Source organism: Moschus berezovskii, chromosome 17, assembly GCF_049115385.1.
Source record: "Moschus berezovskii isolate FMDL1 chromosome 17, NW_MosBer_1.0, whole genome shotgun sequence".
In the NCBI taxonomy this organism is placed as follows: Eukaryota; Metazoa; Chordata; class Mammalia; order Artiodactyla; family Moschidae; genus Moschus; species Moschus berezovskii.
This window is the reverse complement of record NC_142476.1, coordinates 51,285,486-51,310,145: the sequence shown is the minus strand read 5'-3', so window position 1 is coordinate 51,310,145 and position 24,660 is coordinate 51,285,486. Positions and strand designations below refer to the sequence as shown.

The following is a 24,660-nucleotide window of genomic DNA, read 5'->3' as shown; positions in this document are numbered from 1 at the left end:
TTTGTTTCCATGTAAACATCAATATTATTATTAGCTATAAATATTAACACTCTCTGAGAGCCAGGAGAGCACTAAATACAAAACTACGATTTAAAATAGGGGACCTGCCCGATATGCTTAAGAACAAATTACGATTTGAATCAAGACTGGAATCCTTTCAGTCATTCCCTAAACAGAAAGTCACTAAGTAACAACTGGCAACTGTTCTCAAAGGAATCAGGGTCTCCCCGATGACTCAGCAGGCAAAGAATCCACCTGCAATGCAGGAGACACAGGAGACATCGGTTCGATCCTGGGTTGGGAAGATTCCCTGGAGAATGAAATGGCAACCCATTTCAGTATTCTTGCCTTGAATATTCCATGGACAGAAGAGCCTGGTGGGCTACAGCCCATGAGGTTGCAAACAGTCAGACATGACAGCATGCACACATGCTCACAGAAATCACCAAAAACGCTGAGGGAAAATACTAGGTTGTCCAGAAAAAATTACTCCACACATTAAAAGAGATTATACATCTTGACTCACAGCGACCAGTACATAAGCATTTACTATGAACATTCACATTTAGCTTTATGAGCGTAAGATTCTAAAATGATCATTCATTTTAGAGACAAGAGAAAAGAGCCGGATCCCAAAATAGGAAATTAGTTGTCCACGGTCCTGTGGCCAGTTAGCGACTGAGTCAAAATTAGAATTCCAATCTCCTGACTTTTCCTCTACACAAAACTCCACTGTTTTCAGAGAAAGGTTAATTATCCCTTTGATTGAATGATTTAAATGGGACACACATACTTTGATGGGTAGAAGCTGGCAGAAGGGTCCCTGTGTCGCTGAAGGAGGCCAGCATGGGAGGAACAGACCATGTGTACCTAAAAGGAGGTGGCACCTGTGAGGAGAGGCCATAACACAAAAGACAACCAACTCACAAAACAATTAAGCTTTGGCCTGGAATGCATATGCCCAGAAGAAATACAGTCAGAAATTATAAACTTAAAAAACATGTATTTTCTTAAATATTATCTACAGTGATAAACATGTACTTATTAGCAACCACTCTGAATAACTTTGACTTTGCAGAACACAGTCAATAACAAACAAGTACACACACACACACACACACACACACACATTTAAATCCTCTAAGTAGTTAAGACACATATCATAGAATATCTTGCTCAGAACAATTCATGTTGGGGACTTCCCTGGCAGTCCAATGGTTAGGACTTGGCACTTTCACTGCTGTGGGCCTGTGTTCAGTCCCTGATTGGGGAACTAAGATCCTGTAAGCCACACAGCACAGCCCAAGGGTGGGGGGACAATTCACCTAAAGCAATTTTTTTAAACTAGCAAGGTGGTACCTGAGCACAAGATGTGGGGCTGAGTATGCATCTCAGCATTAGGCATGCGTTGCACTGCCTCTCTGTGGCAAACAATGTGATTTCCTCCCCAGACTATTCAAATTTCCACTGACTTATCCTGAGAGGTCCAGTTTCACTGCACTCCTGTGTGATAAAGATAACCCTCACAATAAATTATCTCATTCTCCCAGCTTAGAAAAGTCTCATCAGCTTTCCTTAAATCACTGACTAGGTTTTTCAAGCATCACACCCCCGAGATGGTTCTTTGAAGGGAAATTTCTATCAAGAACATTTGGAGGCTGGGAGAACAAAATGGAGAAAACAAGGGGTTAAAAAAAAAAGCTCAGAGCAGAGTATCCCTTAGCCAGCTATCTTCATCAAGTCCTGACAGCTGTTCATGAGGTGATTTTCCTTTTGAATTCCTCCACATGTGACAGAGATTGGGGCACTATGCAGACTACAACAAATTTCACCTTGGAGAGGCCCCTCTGCTTGCGAGGAGTCAGTCCACCAGCTTTGGCAGATTCAAAACGCCTCTCCTTGGTCTTCTTCATTTTGACAGTGTCACATGACAATGGTAGTCAAGTGTCTTTTTCAATAATGAAAGTTTATTACGATAATTTCCTGACCAACAGGAACAACATCTTGAGGAAGAGGCACCTTTTTTCTCACTCTGGCGGAGGTGCCTAACAGGCTTGAGGCAATCTTGATGGATGAGGAGGGCTAGGTGATTTAGAAGATATAGGATAAATACATAAAGTTAATTGGTATGTAAAAATAAGTTTTAAATATCTCTGAGTTGGGGTGGGAGTGATCTGCTTCTGGTCACATCTCACGTGGCCAAATATGAGGGCTGAGCTGGGATAACGCCTCCACTTCCAAGGAAGAATCAGTGTCCTGTCCACCCCCAGTGTGGCCTTCATGCTGGTTGCAGGCTTGAGTGCAGCCATCAGATCCTCAGTAGACACAGAATCCACCAGGATTTTGATGAATGAGAATCAACTCCCCACCATTCACCTGGATGTCTTCACAGGAGGCATTCTGAGTGGTCACATTCAGGTAGACTTTGTCCTTGAAACGCAGATAGGCCACTGTGACAGAGTCAACAAATTTGACCATGTTCAGGGAGAAGAGAGGTTCCCGACCTTTCCGGTACAGAAGCCTGAGGCTGAGCTGCTGGGAGAAGTATCCCTTCAGAGAGATGAGATAAAATCCATCACAGGTGATGATGATTGAGTTGTTCTGCACCTTCATGGTTCCATCCGTGTCTGGGGATGTAATGATGAAACCGTTCTCATTTTCACACTCTAAGGAGGGTAGGGTAAAAGAAAAAGAAAAAACAAGAATGACTCCTTAGCTCAGTATTAGGCAACAATCTTCCAGTATATGTAGAAACGTATGAAGAGAAAGTGATACGGACAGATTTTGAAAAGAATAAAAGTAAGAGAAGATTATGTTTCTACATGAGGGTTGGAATCCGCTTTCCCTGTGGAATGGAAGAGGCAAAGCTAATACTAGTAGACAAGAGAGTTTCAGAGGGGGCTGGGATTCAAGAGTGGAGAGATTACAGCAACTGGCAGTTGTCACAACACACCTGTAGCAGGAAATGGAATCTCAAGGTTTCCCTGATTTTTCAAAATCAGGAGGGATTGGCAACTTCAGTGCTGCCTTCTTTGTTCAATGGATTGATTAGGGCAAAGGGTGGTGGAAGTGCCTCTTGCCTGGGTCCTGCACACCCTGTCCATACAAAGTAATTGCTTTTAACTCTTCTCTATTCTCTCTCCAGGTTTCCCTGACGGCTCAGATGGTACAGAATCTGCCTGCAACACAGGAGACCCAGGTTTGATCCCTCAGTTGGGAAGCTCCTCTGGAGAAGGGAATGGCTATCCACTCCAGTATTCTTGCCGGGAGAATTCCATGGACAAAGGAGCCTGGTGGGCTACAATCCATGGGGTTGCAAAGAGTTGGACACAATGGAGAGAATAACACTTTCACTTTTCTTTTATTCTCCTCTCCATGTCACCATGAAACGAAAATTCTTCACATGCCCTGATAACTAGACTTCCCAACAACATGTATTACTGGCCTTTGTCAACAATCACTTAAGCTTAGTTATGCTTCAATACTAAGTAAAGCTTAGTCTGTGGGTTCAGTTTCTGATATAAGAGCTCAAGAACATAGACTTATTTCTCCCTTCTCCCTTTTTATTGTCAATTTTTACTGGAAGGTGCCTTGGGCATAGTGGTTACCACAGGAAAAAGAAAAGGAAAAGTAGCAGAACACAGAATGATAACTTTAATAGCTTTGTGTGGGGCCATTTCAAGCATAAATCAAAAACTAAATGTCTTCTATTTCCATGGCAGCCTCAGTAACACCCTGAATGGTCAAGTAACGACACTTCAAACTCTCCACTCTGGCCCATGTCCCTCAGTGATAGGAAAGAATAAGTTCCCACTGCTGGGCACAATTCCGTAATTTTTGCTTTGAATCAAGTCCATGGGAAATACTTCGAATTGAAAACGAGGATCACTTATAGAAGGTGAGATATACTTTCCTTTGGCTCAAGAGGACTTAATAAATGAATATCCATACAGAAACCACTGGTGGTTGTCCTAATATTACTCTTGGATCCAAATAATGCTCTTTTGTTAAAGATATCATACTGCCTTTAAGTCCCCCAATTCTCATTAAGGTAAAATTTTGTCCTGTAATACTCTCAAGAGTCTTCTCCAGCACCACAGTTCAAAAGCAACAATTCTTCGGCGATCAGCTTTCTTCACAGTCCAACTCTCACATCCATACATGACCACTGGAAAAACCATAGCCTTGACTAGACAGACCTTTGTTGGCAAAGTAATGTCTCTGCTTTTTAAAATACTATCAAGGACTGCAAGGAGATCCAACCAGTCCATTCTAAAGGAGATCAGTCCTGAGTGTTCATTGGTAGGACTGACGCTAAAGCTGAAACTCCAATACTTTGGCCACCTCATGCCACGAGTTGACTCACTGGAAAAGAGTCTGATGGTAGGAGGGATTGGGGGTGGGAGGAGAAGGGGACGACAGAGAATGAGATGGCTGGATGGCATCACCGATGCGATGGACATGAGTTTGAGTGAACTCCGGGAGTTGGTGATGGACAGGGAGGCCTGGCGTGCTGTGATTCATGGGGTCGCAAAGAGTCAGACATGACTGAGCGACTGAACTGAAATGAATAGAATTATTGGGGAATGATATATCTTACAGCCAGACAACCTTGTAAGAAGCCTTCATTTTCTTACCTAAAAAGTGAGAGTAATCTCTACTCAAAGGGTTCCTGGGAGGATTAAGTGAGGAATATAATGTAATCAGTATAGTGACAAGCACTTATCTGTTAACTAATTACTCCCCTTTTCTTCTTTGACCTTAATGAAAATAATATGCAGGCTCCAACAATTTCAGGATTTAATGTTTCCCTGAGAAAATGGAGAGATCTTAATGTTCTAGGGGAAATTAAGAAGCTGGAGAGAAGATTCTTTTAAAACTATGAACCAATTAAACTTTTGACAATACTTACTGGTAAACCGTACTCTGATACTCTGGATTGGAGGGTACTGAGATGGCACCTAAAGGAAGAAAAAGGATATATTTTTAGGGAAAAAAATAAACAAGTAGAATTGACAAGTCATATCCATCCTATGAAGCAGAAATGCAGCAGGTAAAGGGACTGACTTGAGAAAAGACTTGCCTTTTTCTATGTGAGTTAGACACAGCCTTCCTGCCTGCTCCCATTGCTTTTCTGTAACATCTCATAATGTAAGTTAGGAGTCTTCTGCTCTTTCATGCAAGCATCTAAGTAAGATCTGTCCTCACTTGCCGAACTCTTCCTTGGTATATTATTTTGGCTCCCTGAGCCCCAATTTCCCATTTTAGATAATAGAGCATTTAAAAGTTATCTTGTTAAGAAATCCATTCAGTCATAGAGATTCTTCACGGACAAGGTTGTGACCAGTCAATCCTTCATGGCCACAGACTCCTAGAATGGACTGGGAGTGAAGTCTGGGAGCCTCCTGGCTGCTTGCTTTTTCACTGTAAAACAGGATTAAGAGTGTCCTACCTTCAGGGCCCACAGGCAATAAAAACTCTTCAAACCCTTCAGAGATGAGTAGATCTATGCATAAATTTTTTAAAATGTTGGGTCTTTCTCTACTCTTTGAAAGTGAAGTTGCTCAGTCGTGTCCAACTCTTTGAGACCCCATGGACTGTGCCTACCACTCTCTTCTGTCCATGGGATTTTCCCGGCAAGAGTACTGGAGTGGGCTGCCATTTCCTTCTCTAGGGGATCTTCCTGACCCAGGGATCGAACCCGGGTCTACTGCCTTACAGGCAGACGCTTTACCGTCTGAGCCACCAAGGAAGCCCTTTAGTCGTGTGTAAAACCTAACTTGAACTCAAAAGCAAGAAAGAAGTAAAGCAACAAAGAAAGAAAAGTTAATAGATAAAACATCTATGGAAATTTGGTGGTTAAAAGAACAAAGAAGTTCAATATGGGGCAAACTCCAAAATATATTAAGTGAAAAAAGCCAAAGCAAAGGGGAGAATCACGTATAAAGTACATTTCCATTTGTGTTTAAAAAAAAAAAAAATTTTGTGTGGGCACAGAATTTATCTGGAAGAATAAAGCGCTGCCTCTGGAGAAAGGAACTAGAAGCCTGAGGACAAGAGTAGGAGGCACATTTATTTTCCATGGCTTACTTTCTTGTATTTTTAAAATTTTACATTACCTACTGTAGAACCTAATATGGAACTTAATGCTCCTGCAATGCATTTTTGCTTCTGTACTTTGCTTACCGCTTGCTGCTTGTAGAACCAAAGTTAAGGTTGTTTTAAGTAAAGATCCCTAGAATTGTTTGCTGAGTAAGGATGAGAGAGGATTCCTAGGAAGACAGCAACCTAAAGAACAAGTTAATCTTAAACACCAGAATGTGGGCAATTGTGACACAGAGATCAGGCAGATAGGTCAAAAGGCCAGGGTGGGCTTATATCGTTAAACCACCAGGAGGTGAGATATACATCTGTGTGTAGAGTGTGGAAAATTACTGTGTGTAAAAAGATTACTATGTGTGGATGTTTTAAAACTAATATGGTTTGAAAATGCTATATAAACCCTTGGCTTAGAGGGCTCGGGGTCCTTGTTGAAACCTGCTGCGTCGGGCAGACACTTGGACCCCAGCTAGCTGGAAATAAACCTCACTGTGTGTCTTGCATTATCGTGAGTGTCCTCTGTTCCTTTGAGAGAAGGGCAACTCCGGACCCTAACACTACTAAGAAGGGAAATAGAAACTAACAAACAGAAAAACCTACCACCTATTGTGCCTGCAGAGAACAGCTCCTCCCACCAGGTTATTTTTGGCAAGATGTCCGGATCAAAGGTCTGGGGAGGAATTTGTTTTCATACTCTGGGGTGTGGAGTCCCTGCTTCCCACTTTTCTGGCATACTCATAGCAGCAGTCAAATGGACTCCACTGGGGCCTGCCCACGCAGATGAAGAATCCCCTACTTCCCTTGTACGTAAAGTCACAAGCCTCACCAAGCTGAAACCAACAGGCGGTGTAGGAAGAAGGGAGAGCCTTGCTGAGCCCTGCCAGTGGCAGGGCCCCTAGAGCGATATTAGTCAGTGGTGAGCACACATAGAGGTGCTGACTCGGAACAACCTGACAGTCTTTGGCTCTCTCCCCTTTGTGGACTGTTTGTGAGGCTGGACTAGTGTCCTTCATGCTTAAAGAGATGTTCTACAAGAAGGCCTCTCAAAAGGTACATTACCCAAACACCATAATTCCCTGGGTAAATGAATGCCCCCACTGCTCTCCGGGCAGGCTGGTCCCTTGGCCACCATGTTGAAGTCAGAAGCAGCCTGTGCAGCTTCACAAGAGCACAGGGTCAGCAAGCAGCAACCTGGTCCTAACGCCAGCCAGGCAAGTACTTAGGCAAGTTTCATAACTTCTCTGGGTGTCAGTTTTTTCCATCTTTAGAAATTCCTCAAAGATCAGAGACATCCCTTTCAGCACTAACTATTTATGATTTAAATTTTAAAAATTGCAACCCTACGCCAATTTCAATGAAAGAGAGAAACAGGAAGCCTCTTCATCCCAAATTTACGTCAAACTCTCTGACTTAAAAGTCCTCATGATCTGATTATTTAACTGACTGTGCAAACTTTCCATAAAGTTCCTGCAAAACAATGACATTTCCCAATGTTCTGAAATACTGTGATGAAGAAGTCAGAGCGGTAATGATCAAGAAGACATTCTGAGACCAAGATGCTGAGAGGCAGCAAGGAAAGCACACAGGACTTCCTCTTTTAGGTAGATTCACTTCGACTCCAGGCTTCCTTTCTTCCTGAAGTTTATCCAGCATTAGAAATTTGCATTTTCTCATCTTCCTAGCGTCAACACCACCAGGCCTTGGTCATTTTGTGAAATAAGATGGTTCTTTCTCTTGCTCCATGATCTTCCATAACCTCACCCTTCATCCTCCAAACCTGATTACTTCATGCTGACTACCTCACTGCCCAAAAATACCCCCACAGTGCCCAATTCAAGCCTTCTATGGCCTGGTGTGCTGTGATTCATGGGGTCACAAAGAGTAGGACACGACTGAGAGACTGAACTGAACTGAACTGATGGCCTGGTACCAACCTCCTTGTCAAGCATTACTGCTACCCATATCCTTTCTGTGCTTTATGCTCAAATCAACTATTTCCTCTAATCCTTTAAATAAAGCTTGGTAGGACAAAACTAGAGGGTGCAGGCTTGGGAATAAGATTTTGTTCAAATTGTGACTTCTCTAGTTCTGTTGAATTCGGATGTTATATACCACTTCTGAGCTTTAGCTTTCATGTCTGTGAAAATAAAGGCATACTATTATTGGAATGCTCAAGGAGATGACTGTAAAGCTCAAATAAGTTAACATATGTGAAAATACTCAGGAGTTTGCCTGGCACGTGGTAAGCATTCAAAAAATACTTGCTTCCTTTGTTCTCTCCACCAAGAATGTCCCTTCATCTATGTCTACCCATCAAAATATCAACTTCAAGGCCTAAATCAAATCCTGGTTTCTGGTCTCCCATAGAAAGTACTTAAAAATTACTCTATTCACACGGATGTTTATAATAGCTTTGTTTCTTCTTGTTAAAACTTGTCAAGGAAAAGCAACCAAGATATCCCTCTGTAGGTTGAATGGATAAATAAACTGTGATACAACCAAACAATGGAGTAACACTCAGTGTTAAAAAGAAATGAGCTTTCAAGCCATGGAAAGACATGGACACACTTTAAATGTATATTACTAAGTAAAAGAAGACAATCTGAAAAGACTACATTATGTATGGTTTCAAATGTGTGCCGTTTTGGAAAAGGCAAAACTATAGAGACAGTTAAGAGCAGTGGTTGCCAGGGGTGAGGGAGGATGGAGAGATGAATAGGTGAAGTGTAGAAGATTTTTAGAGTAGTGAAACTATTCTGCACTATACTCTAATGGTGGGCACATGTTATTGTTCATTCGTTCAAATCCATAAAATATATGATACCAAGAGTGAACCCTGATGTAAGAAAAAAAATTAAAATCACTCTACTGATTTTCATTCTACCACCACTGGATACATGTCTCCTCTCTGCTACAAGACTACCTAGATGTGTGCTCTTGGGAAAATGTCACTACCTTGCTGACTTTTAGCTCCTTCATCTATAAAATGGAAAGAGTAAACCCTGTATCTTAGAAGGTTGTTGTGAATGAGATCACGTAGGTAAATTTTTAGCACCTGACCTGGAACACTGTTAAATGTCAGCTATTATTCTTGGATGCTCATGGGAGACAAGATCCATGTCATGTTCTTAATTTATCCTATATAACGCTAATTTAGCTTTATATATGACTACAGAATGAGAGAATTAATAAAAAAAAAAAAGGAAGTCCAACCAAATCCCTAAAATATCAGCTCTCTATAGCCCAGAAGAACACTACAAAATGATTCTGGCGTAAAGCCAGAATAAGAATAATAATAAGAAGAAAAACTACCAGAAAAAATCAGATAATATTAATTTTACCCACAGGCATAGTTTATATATACATATATATATAAAGAAAATATAAATCCTCATATCTTCTCCAGATAATAGAAAAAAGTGGACTATATCAAAGATCCCAAAGGACTTTCATGTAAGGACAAGCTACAGAACAAAGCGTCTTCAATCTGCAAAGTCTGAAGAGCTCATACTATCCTCAAAGGGGACTAGAAATTCCTGTAAGTCAGTACACCAGGATCAAAGTACAGTCCTGAAGTTTCAGTGAGATGGCCTCAGAAGCATGAGTATAAAAGAAGTCATCTTCTAACTGAACACTGTATTCTGCAGATGAAGAAAATGAGACCCACAGAAGTAAAGGGATTCTACTCCACCCCCCTGGAATCCAGAACAATTTTCATTGTTTCACACAACAACAGTTTTTCTTCTCCTCATTCAAATTTAAAGTGGAGAGAAATTTCTCTGAAGATTCTACTAATAGTTCATTCCTTGTGTCCACTCTAGTGCTGAGTTGGAGGAAGGAAGATGTGCACAACAGATTGGCAGGGCGATGGTCTCATGATGACGTCACCATGGGAATGCAAAGGGAGAGCCAAAAGTTTAGCCTCCCCTCCTGGGCTTGCGGGCTGTCATAAATAGAACCAAGACCACAGAGTACTCAGAGGCAGCTGATACATGGCCTATCTGACCAAATGACAGAATAATGGGTACGCCCTGTCTAGGAGCAGCTGATGATGCAACTAAAGGTCAGCTGGCCCAGTGTTATCACCTACATTAGAGTCACTGGGAAATCTGTAAAAATGTGTATATGGCCAGTTTATTCATAAAGATTCAGATTCAAAAGGTCTAGATGGACGCAGTAATCTCATTTTTATAAGCTTCAAGGTTTTTTCCAAGGTTCAAGATTTGAGAATTACTACACTCTACCGTGAACTCCTGAAGGTCCAAATCCAGAAAATGTATCTTCAACCATTCCCTTGGCAAAAATCATGCCTGTCCCAAAGCTGTTGCTCAACTATCAGTATTATTTAATAGTTGATTGAATAGATTATATGATTGTCATATTATTGGTGATTTGAAACAGCATTGACAATTATTGAGTACCTACTATTTGCCAGGTATTACATTCAACTCTAAGAACACAAAGGGAAAGAATACACAGTCCTTAGTTTTGACACACTTGTATGTCAACTGGGGAGATAATTCCTCTACATAAAACCACTGGTAAAGAGCAATAGGCAATTTATGCCACAAGGTTCCAGAGAACAGAAAAAACCACTGCAGGCTTTGGCAGCTCAAGGAGGAAAGATGTGGGCTTCGGCCTTGAAAGAGAAAGAGGACCCAGAGAATCCAAAGGCTCTGCCTAGAGGAAGGGTCTAGAAATGAGACCATTTTTGGTGTATTCAAGAAAAACAGTAAAAACTTATTTAGAACTTAAAACATGCCATGCACTGCATTATTCTTTCTGAAATGCATTACCTGTTTGCCTTCAAAATAATACTATTAAGTAGAAATAATAATTACTCATGTCTTAATAGACAGAAAGAAATGAGAATCAGTGCTGTTAAGAACTTGCTAAGGAATAAAAACTTGAGTTTGATTGAACCTCAAGTTCATGATAACATCCTTTCTCTTTATCCTATTCTATCTTAAGAGTAAAAAACCCCTATGAAAACATTTGTCTGAGGGTTCAAGATTAATTTATTTTTAATTTTCAATACTAAACAAGATTAAAAGATTAGGTTTTTGATAGTTGTCAAAATACTCAGATATATCTCAAAATATCTAAGCATTCTCCAGAAAAGAGCTCTTCAGTCAACTCTCCAAGTTTGTGTGTATAGTTCAGGTTGGCAAAGCCATTAGCTGGACTCTAATTAGATGCAACTGTCCTGGCAAGGGGCAGCAGGACAAATAAAGTAGGCAGCAAGTAGGTGATGCAAAGAAGAGTCAGAATAATGTCCTTTCCTGACCTCTCTCAGTACCTGAAACACTGAACTATCTGAGAACAAAGATGGAAAACGTCTGATATACGGCATTTATCCAGCAGCCTGTACCATGTTCCCCAAAAGGTGCTGCTTGCTTCGTGAGCTCATCTCTAGAATGTGTGAATTTCTTATTCTGACTCACTGGGATGTGGCATAAGGCTGCCAACCTTATACTCATGTGGCATTTGTCCTGGAGGGGGTGTATCTGTGGCAGGAGAGAATGATACTCATCAAACGTGAAACCAGGAAGTGGGCTCTGCATTCACGTTGTGGGCCTTGCCCTTCCTCACTTGCTATCAGTCAAGATCCCAGGTCAGAGTGGGATGAGATGTGAATCAGTGGAGGACAGTGCAGAAACAGGTACACGATGGGAATCGTGGTTCAGCATGCAACCTTCACAGGGATGTGAATGTCTCCTCCCCCAGCAATGGGCTTCACGTCAATCAGAGAAGACCTGAGAGATTATGAAAGCAAAATCTTATAGGCTCTGAGACTGTTTCTGAACGAGCCTCTGAAGAGGAAGATGGAATTTTCCATATTTACCCATACAGTGGGTTGGGAAGGCAGACTCTTCTCCTGGTGGATTTAGTGTATACTCAATGGAAACTCCCTTACAAAGCGAAGGGCCCTGACTTCTGATCAGGAAAGTTCAGAATCCAACTTAGAGAAAGGAATAGGAAGAATGAACAAAAACTGATTATTTGGCCAGTCTTCCATAATCAGGAAAGTTTATCCTCAAAGTTGTATTTCTTAGACATGAAGATGTGTGACTTTGAAAATCATGTTGAATAAAGAGTCTATTAAGATGAAAGAACACAAAGAAAAGCCATTTTAACTGTCATTCTAGCCTTTCTTTTCTCTATCACCACCCTTCACCATGGCTGCCAGAACCTTTTTGCTGTAATCCCTCTTTTTAAACTCTTACTATTCTCTCTACTACACAGCCCATGTGATATTCTAATATAGCCCCCTCTCTCTAACCACTTCCACTTTCCTTGTCAAATTTATTTAGTAATGGCTAGCCTAGAAAATCCCATGGACGGAGGAGCCTGGTGGGCTGCAGTCCATGGGGTCGCTAAGGGTCGGACACGACTGAGCGACTTCACTTTCACTTTTCACTTTCACACATTGGAGAAGGAAATGGCAACCCACTCCAGTGTTCTTGCCTGGAGAATCCCAGGGACGGGGGAGCCTGGTGGGCTTCCATCTGTGGGGTCACACAGAGTCGGACACGACTGAAGTGACTCAGCAGCAAGAGGAGTAGGCCGTCTATTGGGTCACACTGAGTCAGACACGACTGAAGTGACTTAGCAGCAGCAGCAGCAAGAGAAGTATCAGGTATTCAGATAAACAACCAAATGAACCAAAAGCATCCATGTGACAAGAACGCACCTTCAAAATTTTGTGATTTGCAATTCTTTATATCCTCAAGGGGAAGATTTTCTTTTATCTGGATTTCCCTTTCCAAATTTGCTGGTGAATTCCTTAAGTACACTAACAGAGGGGTCTGCCAAAAACATTTCTAAGAACTCCCATAAAATAGTGAATATAACAAAGAAAGAAACAGACTCACAAATATAGAGAACAAAATAGCGGTTACCAGTGAGAGGAGAGGGAAGTGGGAACTGTAAAGTACAAACTACCATGAGTAAAATAAGCTGTGTGAACATGTACTGTACAATACAAGGAATAAGAGCAATATTTTATAATAACAATTAATGAAATACAACTTTTAAAAATTGTGAATCACTATTATACACCTGAAAAAATTTACATAATCTTGTATATCAACCATACCTCAATTTAAAAATATCAAATTGAAAAAAAGAAACAACTCCCTTCCTCACCTTAGGAATCAGGTAATTTTCAAAATATCCTAGTCTTTACCTTGGTGGCTCAGCGGTAAAGAATCCGCCTGCAATGCAGGAGACCTAGGTTCGATCCCTGGGTCGAGAAGAAGGCATGGAGGAAGGCATGGCAACCCACTCTAATACTCTCGCCTAGAGAATCCCATGGACAGAGGAGCCTGGCAGGCTGCAGTCCATAGGGCTGCACAGAGTCAGACACAACTGAAGCGACTCAGCAGCAGCAGCAGCAAAGCAACTGGAAAAGGTGGCTTACAAAGTACCCACTGCATTATCATAAATCTTACAATGCCTTAAACATAATGGCATTTATAAATAAATGGCTACTGAGTCCCTTAGACTGTGCCCTGACACTTGATCTGTGCTGGGCATAGTCACGCAGTCATGTCCAACTCTTTGTGACCCCATGAACTGTACCCCACCAGGCTCCTCTGTCCATGGAGATTCTCCAGGCAAGAATACTGGAGTGGGTTGCCATGCCCTCCTCCAGGGGACACTGCTGCTGCTACTGCTGCTAAGTCACTTCAGTCGTGTCAGACTCTGTGTGACCCCACAGACGGAAGCCCACCAGGCTCCCCCCGTCCCTGGGATTCTCCAGGCAAGAACACTGGAGTGGGTTGCCATGCCCTCCTCCAGGGGACACTAGGGAACACCATATGTGGCTCAAGGTTTTTTTTAAACTGCCCCATTTATCCTTGAGTACAAAGAGGGGAGCGCAATTATTATGATCAGTATCTTTCTATCTGAAGTTACTCATTCCCCATCTCATTGGCCATATAGAAGAGTAGGCACTATTGCCTTGGAAAGGCAACCTAGTAGAAATGGACCAGGCATTGGGCTGGGAATAGGAACACTCAGGTCTGGTCGTAAGCCAGAACAAGTCCTTTCCTTTCTCAGTTTTGAATTTCCTCATTTTTATGTCCTCATTTTTTAACTCTCAATGAACATGGTTGAATAAGCAGAGTGGAATGAGGACTGTCTAAGGACTTTTTCAATACCAGAGATTAGGAAAATCATAACATTCAAAAAAGAAAACCCAAGTTATTGGTGGATAAGAAGATCCTTTGAACGGAAGATCTTTTCAGCACAATAATCAATTCAGTTCAGTTCAGTCGCTCAGTCGTGTCCAACTCTCCGTGACCCCATGAATCACAGCACGCCAGGCCTCCCTGTCCATCACCAACTCCCGGAGTTCACTCAAACTCATGTCCACAGAGTCGGTGATGCCATCCAGCCATCTCATTCTCCGTCGTCCCCTTCTCCTCCCACCCCCAACCTTTCCCAGCATCAGAGTCTTTTCCAGTGAGTCAACTCGTCACATGAGGTGGCCAAAGTATTGCAGTTTCAGCTTTAGCATCAGTCCTTCCAATGAACACCCAGGATTGATCTCCTTTAGAATATACACGATAATAAATCCCTCAGCCATAACAAAAGAACAGGTTTTCTCCCCAAGTGGCTCCCTCTGATGGTTAATGAAGAATCATGAGTATCTTTAGTGTTGTTTATGCAATGAAACTCTTAGCCTCATCTGTGGTAAGGTTAAATAATCCTCAAGCTACATTATGGTGTGAACTAAGACTGGTGACTGGTGAAAATCATCACAGAACAGCAGTGGAATGATGATAGTGATGGTGGTAACAATAATGATAAAGACATTTTAAACTAAATGATAAAGACATTTTAAACTAAAGCCTTCCTGGAAGAGAAATGAAGCACCTGATGCAAAAATTAAAGCATGCTTGCTTTATAATCCCAATCGAGAAACTAGCTATTGAAGCTAGCCCTCTGTGAAATTCTTACTGAAGAGCTGTATTCAACTAGGTTACCCAGTACTATCAAGCCAGGGAACGCTAAGGATTACTGGGAGCCCTCAGAAGCTAGAAAGAGCCACGGAAGGATCCTGGAGGGTTCTTTCCTACAGCCTTCAGACGGACCAGGGTACCGCTGACATGCTGACTTTGAATACCTATCCGCCAAAACTATGAAAGGTTAAATTTCTCTTAAGCTACCAAATTTGCAGTGCCACCCTGGTTGAAAAGATATTTGCATACAGGGTGAAATCACACTTACAACATTAAAATAATTCTTCGAATCAGTCTGACAGAACTAGAAAGGCCCATGGAGATTATACAGTCTAATCTCCTTACTGTTTAAAAAAAAAAGTACAGCTTGGAGTGAATAAATGACTCAGCCAATGCCCCAATCCAAGTCCCCTTTCTCTTCTATGAATGAATCACACATGGCAATGATTTATCAAAATAACCTATAAGGTAATACACATTTGTTAAAGCTTCACTGATTGTGTTATCTGAATTTGTGGCAGGAGATTCAGATATCTTTTTTAAAAGAATCTTTCTTCCCTTTATTTCAGGTTATAAATCTTCCCCCAGTTTTTCCACATAACCAATTAATGTCAGGAAAGGAAAAAATTTTAAAACAGCCAGGTAAAATGCTTACAGCTTAGAGCTATGGGTTGTTGGCCAGGTGTAATGCAAAGAGACAGGACTAGAATTTAAACCTAGTCCTGATTTATAACCAGACCTTCCTATATTGACCTAGACAAGTCTCTATGCCTCAGATTTCCTCACTGTAAAACTGCCTATGAATATCTACCACCATCCAAGATCATAGTGAAGAAGTAAGGACAATGTAGGGACAAGATTGCAAAACCAGAGATGGTATCGCAAGCAGTACCAGGAGTGACGCCCGTCAACCTCTCCCAAAAAAGAGCTGTGTTTCCGGTCTTCATCACACCACATACAGGGCCAGATGAAGACTGTTACGGGCCCTGGAAATTAAAAACATTAACCACCCAACACACCGCTAACTCAAAATATATTTTACATTACTGAGCAGTAAAACGTGTTTTTTACAACTTCTTTTATGACCCAGTAAAGATTTTATCATTTCCCTTGGTGACTATTTTGATGCTTACAATTTTTTGCAATCTTAATTGTCATGTTCATTTTGATCTTAGGTTCTGTAGGCTCGTGCTACGTGACCTACAGGACAGCCCGGCCTGAGGGTATATCATTTACACTCATTCCCCCAGATCCCCACCTATATAACATCCTGGGAGTGAAGCTTTCTATCCATAGCCCTTATTCAATTAGTACTGGAAGAAATAAAGTTTGGGTCTACTTGCTGCTCTGTCAGAGTGTGTTCTTAACTAGCATTTTCAATGTTATCCAAGCAAGATAAATTTATACAAATTAATAACACATCAAACTTGCATTTCAGAACGAAAGGTTTGCTGAAAAGAAAAACAATACATAATTATGCGCCTCTTAGCTCCAACATTTCTAGTATTGTGAACCAGACTACTCTTCTAAGTTTCTGCCTTATTTGGCAACCAAGTTATTAGAGAACTGGATGAACTACATTAATGTAAGGGGAGATGGAACCCATCTGGGTCGTGTGTTCTAAGAGTGTCATTTTAGATTTCTGAACCACTCTGACACTAACCTGATAATACTTTATATGCTCATAAATTCTCCCCTTCATTTTTCCTTTGCTAAGGAAATGGCAACCCACTCCAGTGTTCTTGCCTGGAGAATCCCAGGGACGGCGGAGCCTGGTGGGCTGCCGTCTATGGGGTCGCACAGAGTCAGACACGACTGAAGTGACTCAGCAGCAGCAGGAATACAACCATGGCATCTTAATTAGACATCTAAATTCAAATAAGCTAGAATGACTTCAAGGGGTTTTTCTTAATCTTAAAAATTACAATAGGAAAGCCAAATTCATGAAGTTGAGGTTGACCTTACCTATGATTTGCTTTCTGAGATTTGAGTTATGGAGCTGCATATGTGCTACAAGGTAAACATTTTAGTGGGTGGTAAGACTCTGATGCTGGGACGGATTGGGGGCAGGAGGAGAAGGGGACAACAGAGAATGAGATGGCTGGATGGCATCACCGACTCAATGGAGGTGAGTTTGAGTGAACTCCAGGAGTTGGTGATGGACAGGGAGGCCTGGCGTGCTGTGATTCATGGGGTTGCAAAGAGTCGGACACGACTGAGCGACTGAACTGACTAACACTTATAAATAATAATAATTTTAACATTTACAAAGCTCTGTAACAGATCTGTTCCTCACAATAATCAAATTCCAGTTTTTGAGATGATTAAACTTATACTTGGGGAATTTCAGGGAATTTACCCAGAGTCACAAAGCTAAAACACTGGACTGAACTAGAATCTTCTAGCTCCTGATCCAGTGTACTCTCTCCTATACCTCAATGACTTCTCTAAAATTTTTAGAAGATATGCTGCATTTTTGTATAAAAAGTGTTTTAATTCCTTCATTTAGCTACAAACAAAATACACAAGCCATGGTATATTGGGGAATCCAATTCCATCCCAACACTACCATATATTTTATCTGTGACTATGAGAAATAACCTTTCTACTTTGCTATTCAGCTGCTATCCTTTCATTTCCTAAATAGGTTTAACAACACTGTACCTGCCTCCTGAGAAATCTGTATGCAGGTCAAAAAGCAACAGTTAGAACTAGATGTGGAACAACAGACTGGTTCCAAATCAGGAAAGGAGTACGTCAAGGCTGTATATTGTCACCCTGCTTATTTAATTTATATCAGAGTACATCATCCAGAGTAATGGATGAAGTACAAGCTGGAATCAAGACTTCTGGGAGAAATATCAATAACCTCAGATATGCAGACGATGCCACACTTACGGCAGAAAGTGAAGAACTAAAGAGCCTCTTGATGAAAGTGAAAGAGAAGAGTGAAAAAGTTGGCTTAAAACTCAACATTCAGAAAACGAAGATCATGGTACCTGTTTCCATCACTTCATGGCAAATAGAAGGGAAAACAATGGAAACAGTGACAGATTTTATCTTTTGGGGCTCCAAAATCACTGCAGATGGTGACTGCATCCATGAAATTAAGACACTTACTCCTTGGAAGAAAAGTTATGACCAACTTAGATAGCATATTAAAAAGCAGAGACATTACTTTGCCAACAAAGGCCCACCTAGTCAAAGCTATGGTTTTTCCAGTAGTCATGTATGGATGTGAGAGTTGGACTATAAAGAAAGCTGAGCACCAAAGAATTGATGCTTTTGAACTGTGGTGTTGGAGGAGATCCCTGAGAGTCCCGTGGACTGCAAAGAGATCCAACCAGTCCATCCTAAAGGAAATCAGTCCTGAATATTCACTGGTAGGACTGATGCTAAAGCTGAAACTCCCAATAGTTTGGCCACCTGATGCGAAGAACTGACTCATTTGAAAAGACCCTGATCCTGGGAAAGATTGAAGGCAGGAGGAGAAGGTGATGACAGAGGATGAGATGGTTGGATGGCATCACCGACTTAATGAACATGAGTTTGAGTAAACCCCGGGAGTTGGTGATGGACAGAGAGGCCTGGCATGCTGTAGTCCATGGGGTCACAAAGATTTGGACATGAGCAACTGAACTGAACTGAACACTGTACATGGCTCCCTCAACCTAAATGGTCCCAGAAGATTAACATTTATTAGCCATGAATGAAAAATTCCTGAAGTGGGTGGGAACCTACGGTTTCTTTGAGAGTGAGGGATACAGAAGTAATTTCTATTAAAAGAAACAGAATTGGAAGGACAGGGTGGTGAGCCATTAGGTAAGGCTAGGTCTACTCAGGGCTAGCAGCCAGGAGCTGAAGTCAGAGAAAAGGAATAGGGAGGTTATATTCCAAGGTCTATACCAAGAGCCTCTCTGCTCACTTAACATCTTTCCTCTGAGTGTGTACATTTGTTTCTATTAATGTGTATATCACCAAAGAATTGATGCTTTTGAACTGTGGTGCTGGAGAAGACTCTTGCGAGTCCCTTGGACTGCAAGGAGATCCAACCATTCCATTCTAAAGGAGATCAGTCCTGAGTGTTCATTCGAAGGACTGATGCTAAAGCTGAAACTCCAATACTTTGGCCACCTCATGCGACGAGTTGACTCACTGGAAAAGACTCTGATGCTGGGAGGGACTGGGGACAGGAGAAGACGGGGACGACAGAGAATGAGATGGCTGGATGGCATCACTGACTCGATAGACATGAGTCTGAGTGAACTCCGGGAGTTGGTGATGGAGAGGGAAGCCTGGCGTGCTGTGGTTCATAGGGCTGCAAAGAGTCGGACACGACTGAGTGACTGAACTGAACTGAACATGACATTTTCCAGCATGATTCCTGTCCAAACAATCTCTGTCCTATTTTGAGTACCTGGATCAGAACCTATATCTAAATTTTTCTTGTAGAAAACATCATCACTGCACAAACAGTGAACAATATTAGGTGCTCCTGATATTGTTCATCCTCTTACACATGGATGAGCACTTGGCTTTTTGAGAAAAGTGTTCCAATCTTAACTCCGCAGGAAAAAAAAAAGAGTGGGTCCTCTTTAAAAGCTATTTGAGAACTGTTAGTTTTACTGTGGTGCCCCCTAGCGCTACGTGAGATGAGACATATTTTCTGTATTTGTCAGCAAGCAGACCATGTAAAAGAAGTGAAATCTGGAGAAGCAACAATTTGGTTAATTTTTCCTGCATTTTCTTAGCACACATCACAGTCCTGTCCCCACCTAGATTTTCAACTTCATCTTCGTCCACTTTCTCCAATGAACACTCACCTCCAACCATTCTGAACAACTTGCCTTTTTACCTAGAAAGCCTTCTGCCCTACCCAGCCACCATCATTCCTCTTGTCTATTTAAAGAATTTCTACTATTTTTTAAAGACTCTTTGATGTGGATCATTTTTTGTCTCTACTGAATTTATTACAAGATTGCTTTTGCTTTATGTTTTGGTTTTTTGACCCCAAGATATGTGGGATCCTAGCTCCCCGACCAGGGATCAAACCTGCACCCCCTATACTGGGAGGCAAAGTCTTAACCACCGGACCACCAGGGAAGTCCTTCTACTCCTAATATCAGCTGAAGCATCACCTCCTTCTCCGGCTCTACCCTCCCTGAATTTCTGTTTTCCTGTCTGCAAGTGGACTGTGTCTAATGTCTGTTCAACCTAACAAGTCTATACATTTTCAGTATCTCCTTTAAGAGCCTCAAAACACTTAATGACAAATCAGTTTAATACTTCAGGTGTTTCTTTTTAAGTCCCATAAAATTGCCATTGCCTCCTCCAGGGGGATTTTCCCAACCCAGGGATCAAACCCGGATCTCTGGTATTGTAGGCAAATTCTTTACCATCTCAACCATCAGGGAAGCCCATAAAATTGCTTCAGTTCAGTTCAGTCACTCAGTCATGTCTGACTCTTTGCAACCCTGTAGATATATTGTGTCAGGCTTCTGAGGCCCAAGAATACTGGAGTAGGTAGCCTATCTCTTCTCCGGGGGATCTTCCCAACCCAGGAATTGAACCGGGGTCTCCCGCATTGCAGGCAGACAACTGAGCTATCAGGGAAGCCCATAAAATTGCTTATAAAATGCAAATTCAATTGCACTGAAAATTATTTATTTCCATGTCTATCATTAAAAATGTCTTTAAAAACTTGTTAAAATCACATAGGGACACATCTAATTTGACCTAAAATCTGAGACAAAAAATTTTGAGCAAAAATGCTTCTTATTCTTCCTAAAAGATATAAAGTCCAAGTTATAGTCTGAAACTTCACCAAGAAACTGAATTCTAACTCTGGCCATTGTTGATACAGAACTGGTCAGCTCAATGACCTCCCCTTCTGTCTTCTCCAGGAATAAAAGCGGTAAGAATATAAACCTTTAACTGTGGGTGGGATTTGCTGATAATCACTAAAAGGACATCTTTCAAGTGCTCTGATACAGATCTTGGAAGAGCCCAGCTTCAATAGCTCTGAGATACATGGGTATAATTTACAAAAGCTTCTCACCTTATACATCAGCTTTTTTCTGCCATCATTCCCAGCTGAAGTTACAGGGAATCCTAGAAGCCTGATACTTTAAGCGACAGCTCCAATAATTGTATTGATTTTTGTGACTCAATTTTGTAACTTGCATCATGGATATTATTCTACAGTGTCCATTTCTTTCCCCTTTCTAAATAAGGTATTTTGCTAATCCAGAATAAGTTATTTAGAAATGTGCATAGTATATTAATATATACAGATTACACGTATATGTACAAATCTGATTTCCCCCAGTCCCTCCTTAAGAACCAGGGTATCCATAAGCTTAGGCACAAAAATCGGTTCACTTAGATTTGTATTTCTCAGATCCTCATACCCATTTTATGAGTATAAACTACATAATCACAGGATATTGACCTGGAAGAGATATTTCTGACCATTTGATCCAACTGCCTCATGTTTCAGATGAGAAAATCAAGGTCCAAAGAGGGAAGTGAATTATATAAGGAATGGGTAAAGTCTTTTTATCTGCCATCTCAAAAACAAAAACTTCTGCTTTTCACATAGTAAAACTTAAACAAGTGGTAAGAAAACAAATATTACTAAATAAACTTGATTAAAAGGAAGGCTGACTGCCAAATGGAGTTTAACAGTTACATATCTAGTTTTTTTCACAGAGTCATCCACACAGGAAAAAATTTATGAAGTTAAAAATTAAATCTAAGAAATAAGGAAAAATCATGATCATTCCCCAAATAGCTTTCTCCTACAATAAAAGAGATCCAATTTAACAAGGTAAATGATGAGTATTTCAGCTCTATTTCACCTCCTCTATAGATCACTGTAATATAATGTCTTATAAAAGTAGAGCTTTGATAGGCATCCCCACCTACCTATCCTTCAACCAAAATCCCAAACGATCTTACCCGTGAATTTAGAAAAGCTCCTAGTCTATGTTCCTTCTTCTGTAGTTACTTTATACCCTTTTCTCTCAGTCTCTCTCCTCGACACACTGCTGCCACTATGACTGATCAAGTTCTGGGAAAAACACACACGACCTCTCTAAGCTATCCTTTCCCTTAACAAAGTGTATGAGATTACAATTAAGGACGCATCGTGCTGCCTTGGGTCCCATTTATAGTATAAGAAATTGTGTTAGCTAAAACAGTCTAGTGAGAAATAAGAAAATAATTAATGTCAAGTGAACAATTTCAAATACCTGAGCTGCAGAAAATTTTCTATCTAGAGTATATAAGAACACATTTTTTGAGCAAACAGCTCTAACGTACCTCCTCCATCTTTGCTTCCATTTCTGTGCCAGGACCAGAGAAAGCTAATTCTCTCCCAAAGATGAGCTCACCGTGAATTCCAGTATCCTGGAAGCCAGCATTCAGCTGCCCTTCCATGCTCTAGCACAGAATTGCTGAGTGACTTGCTAGAAAGAACATCTCTCCTCTGCCTCCCCTGGGTATTGATATTCCAGGGTGGTCCCCTGCCACCAGCTAACTACACATTTGTGTCTGTTTCATGTTTTGCTCTCTCCCATCCTCTGAGCCCTAGTGCAATTAATTGCTGAGGCTTGACTGGGGCCATCTGTTCTTTTTTTTTTTTTAATCATCCCACAGTGCAAGGAAATATGTAACATTGCGGTTGTTTCAAAAGCAGTCTCAGGGCTCCCGGACCTTGTGAATAAACTCAGCTGTTCTATTTTGGGTTACTCTCTTTGTTTTCTTCTCGGAAGAGCCTAATTCCGGTCTTTGTCTTGGGCATCCTGCCATGGACACTTTGCTCCTCCCCCCACACCTTCTCCCCAAAGTCACCTACTCTAATTCTACCCAGAGGGTTCTGCGCAGAGAAGGAAATGTGTGGCGTGATGAAGACAGTATGGGTGTGCTGCGGTGCTCACTGGTCTGCAGACTTGAGCATGACACTAGTACCCTTCGGGATTTTGGAGACACGAGCACCCTCTGCGGGACAGTGATCACGACCGCACCCCCATTAGACTGCAGGCACCAAAAACCTGTTTCCTGTAGTCAGAGACAAGCCCAGGCATCGTCTACGACTCTGCTCATCTTATCCTGATCCAATTTGAGGTACCCAGTCTCTGACCAGGCCATCAAAAATGAAAGTTCTCATTGTCTGACCTTTACCAGTGAGAGACTTTTCTAACCAAGAGCAACCACCAGGCAAACAAAAATTATCAAACTAGCACCAACAAGGGAACACGGGGCCACTACACATTTATTTTCTTTTTCAGTGGAATCTCCTGCAGTCAAGAACATCCTTAAAGATCTATTAATGTTTTTATATATGAACAACTATGAAAAAAATAATAATGTAAACGGGACTAGAATAAAGAGATGGAAAAATGGAAAGAATTTCTTCATCAAGGCGGGGGGAATACTAAAATGATGATCTTCCACTACATAATGTATTGGACAACGTGATGTCAGTAAGTTGTGATTGGTAGAGAAAGACTGTGAAAAACAATATCTGATTAAGTTGTTGGGATAAACGTTCAACCATGTGCACATACAGACATGAACACATATATCTCTGCTCTTAAATGTATATAGGTTAGCTATTTAAAAGAACTTAATATTGATACCTTCAGCATTCTTCAGAAAGCATATCTCCTTGAGTCTATGGGGTTTATGAATACAATGAGAAAGTTTAATAATGTAAAAAGGAAATAAAAAGTTTATTATTTCCTTTTTACATTAATTCCCTGATCAGTTGCTTGCTAGCAGAACAGATAAACCAAGTAGATATGTCAGGAATTCAAAGCTTCAAAGTGACAGTTCACAAAAGAACACCAGGACTTCTGTGTTGTAAAGAAAAAGATTAATAAAGAAGCAGTGCCCCTGCCCTATCGCCACTGTGCCTCATCACTGCCACTGCTGAAAAAAAGGAAGGAAAAGAGAGACACGAGGGTGCTTGACCACATTTTACAATTGCTGAGCAGAAAAGGGAAAACAATTTTGGTGTCAGACTATTTCCAAGTGACCATTTATTTGCAGCTGCCATCAGCCTGAGCTGGAGGAAAGGACACGTTGGTTGGTGCATCTTACCTGAGCATAGAAGTGCAGACAGATGTAGGTGAGACACAGGAGAAGCCCCAGCCCCTGAATTATGGAGGCCACCAGCAATAGCTTGTTCCTCAAGAATCTCCGTCCTGCCGCGTTTCCCACATTCTCATCCAGGGGTTGGACCCCTTCCATCTTCACAATCTGGATACAGAGATGATGAAAACTGTGACAGAGGGAAACCTGAGGGAGAACTGACTTCTCCCCCACAAAGAAGGAGATGAAGCCAACACAAGGTGTATCAATTAGAAGATACACAGAGGTCCCAGGACCAGAGATAAGACGCGATTGAAAGAGCAGAGAGGACTCTCTCAGTTTTAATGCTTCAGCTTTTGCAGGCAGGCGGGGGAACTTCTTTGTGACTAATCTGAATTTCCCCTTTACTTTCTTTCTTTTTTTTTCTCTGGGCTAACAGGGAGTTGTTTTTGTGGCATTCCAGTTCTGATTTGAGTGACTGTGAAAAGACAGTCAT

The 24,660-nt window shown here is 41.3% G+C and overlaps 1 protein-coding gene across 2 annotated transcripts; it reads right to left on the bottom strand.

Moving 5' to 3' along the window:
- Window positions 1-24,459, bottom strand: TNFSF4 (TNF superfamily member 4). 2 transcript variants are annotated; one of them, XM_055419621.2, is made up of 3 exons: window positions 24,174-24,459; window positions 4,913-4,961; window positions 1-2,666 (listed from the first exon to the last, which is right to left on the bottom strand). In XM_055419621.2, exons 1-3 carry the CDS (start codon window positions 24,321-24,323, stop codon window positions 2,317-2,319), a joined length of 549 nt encoding a protein of 182 aa, XP_055275596.1. In that variant the 5' UTR covers window positions 24,324-24,459; the 3' UTR covers window positions 1-2,316. The 2 variants fall into 2 exon arrangements, with proteins under 2 accessions (XP_055275596.1, XP_055275598.1); XM_055419623.2 differs by lacking the exon at window positions 24,174-24,459 and adding an exon at window positions 22,392-22,671.
- Window positions 24,460-24,660: the final 201 nt, after the last annotated feature.

Excerpts from the sequence above, each read along its gene's own strand:
- TNFSF4 (XM_055419621.2), bottom strand. The coding sequence starts at position 24,323 with ATGGAAGGGGTCCAACCCCTGGATGAGAATGTGGGAAACGCGGCAGGA. Across the intron at positions 4,962-24,173 it reads GTCTGCACTTCTATGCTCAG|GTGCCATCTCAGTACCCTCC; the intron begins GTAAGATGCACC and ends TTCTTCCTTTAG. Across the intron at positions 2,667-4,912 it reads TATCAGAGTACGGTTTACCA|AGTGTGAAAATGAGAACGGT; the intron begins GTAAGTATTGTC and ends TACCCTCCTTAG.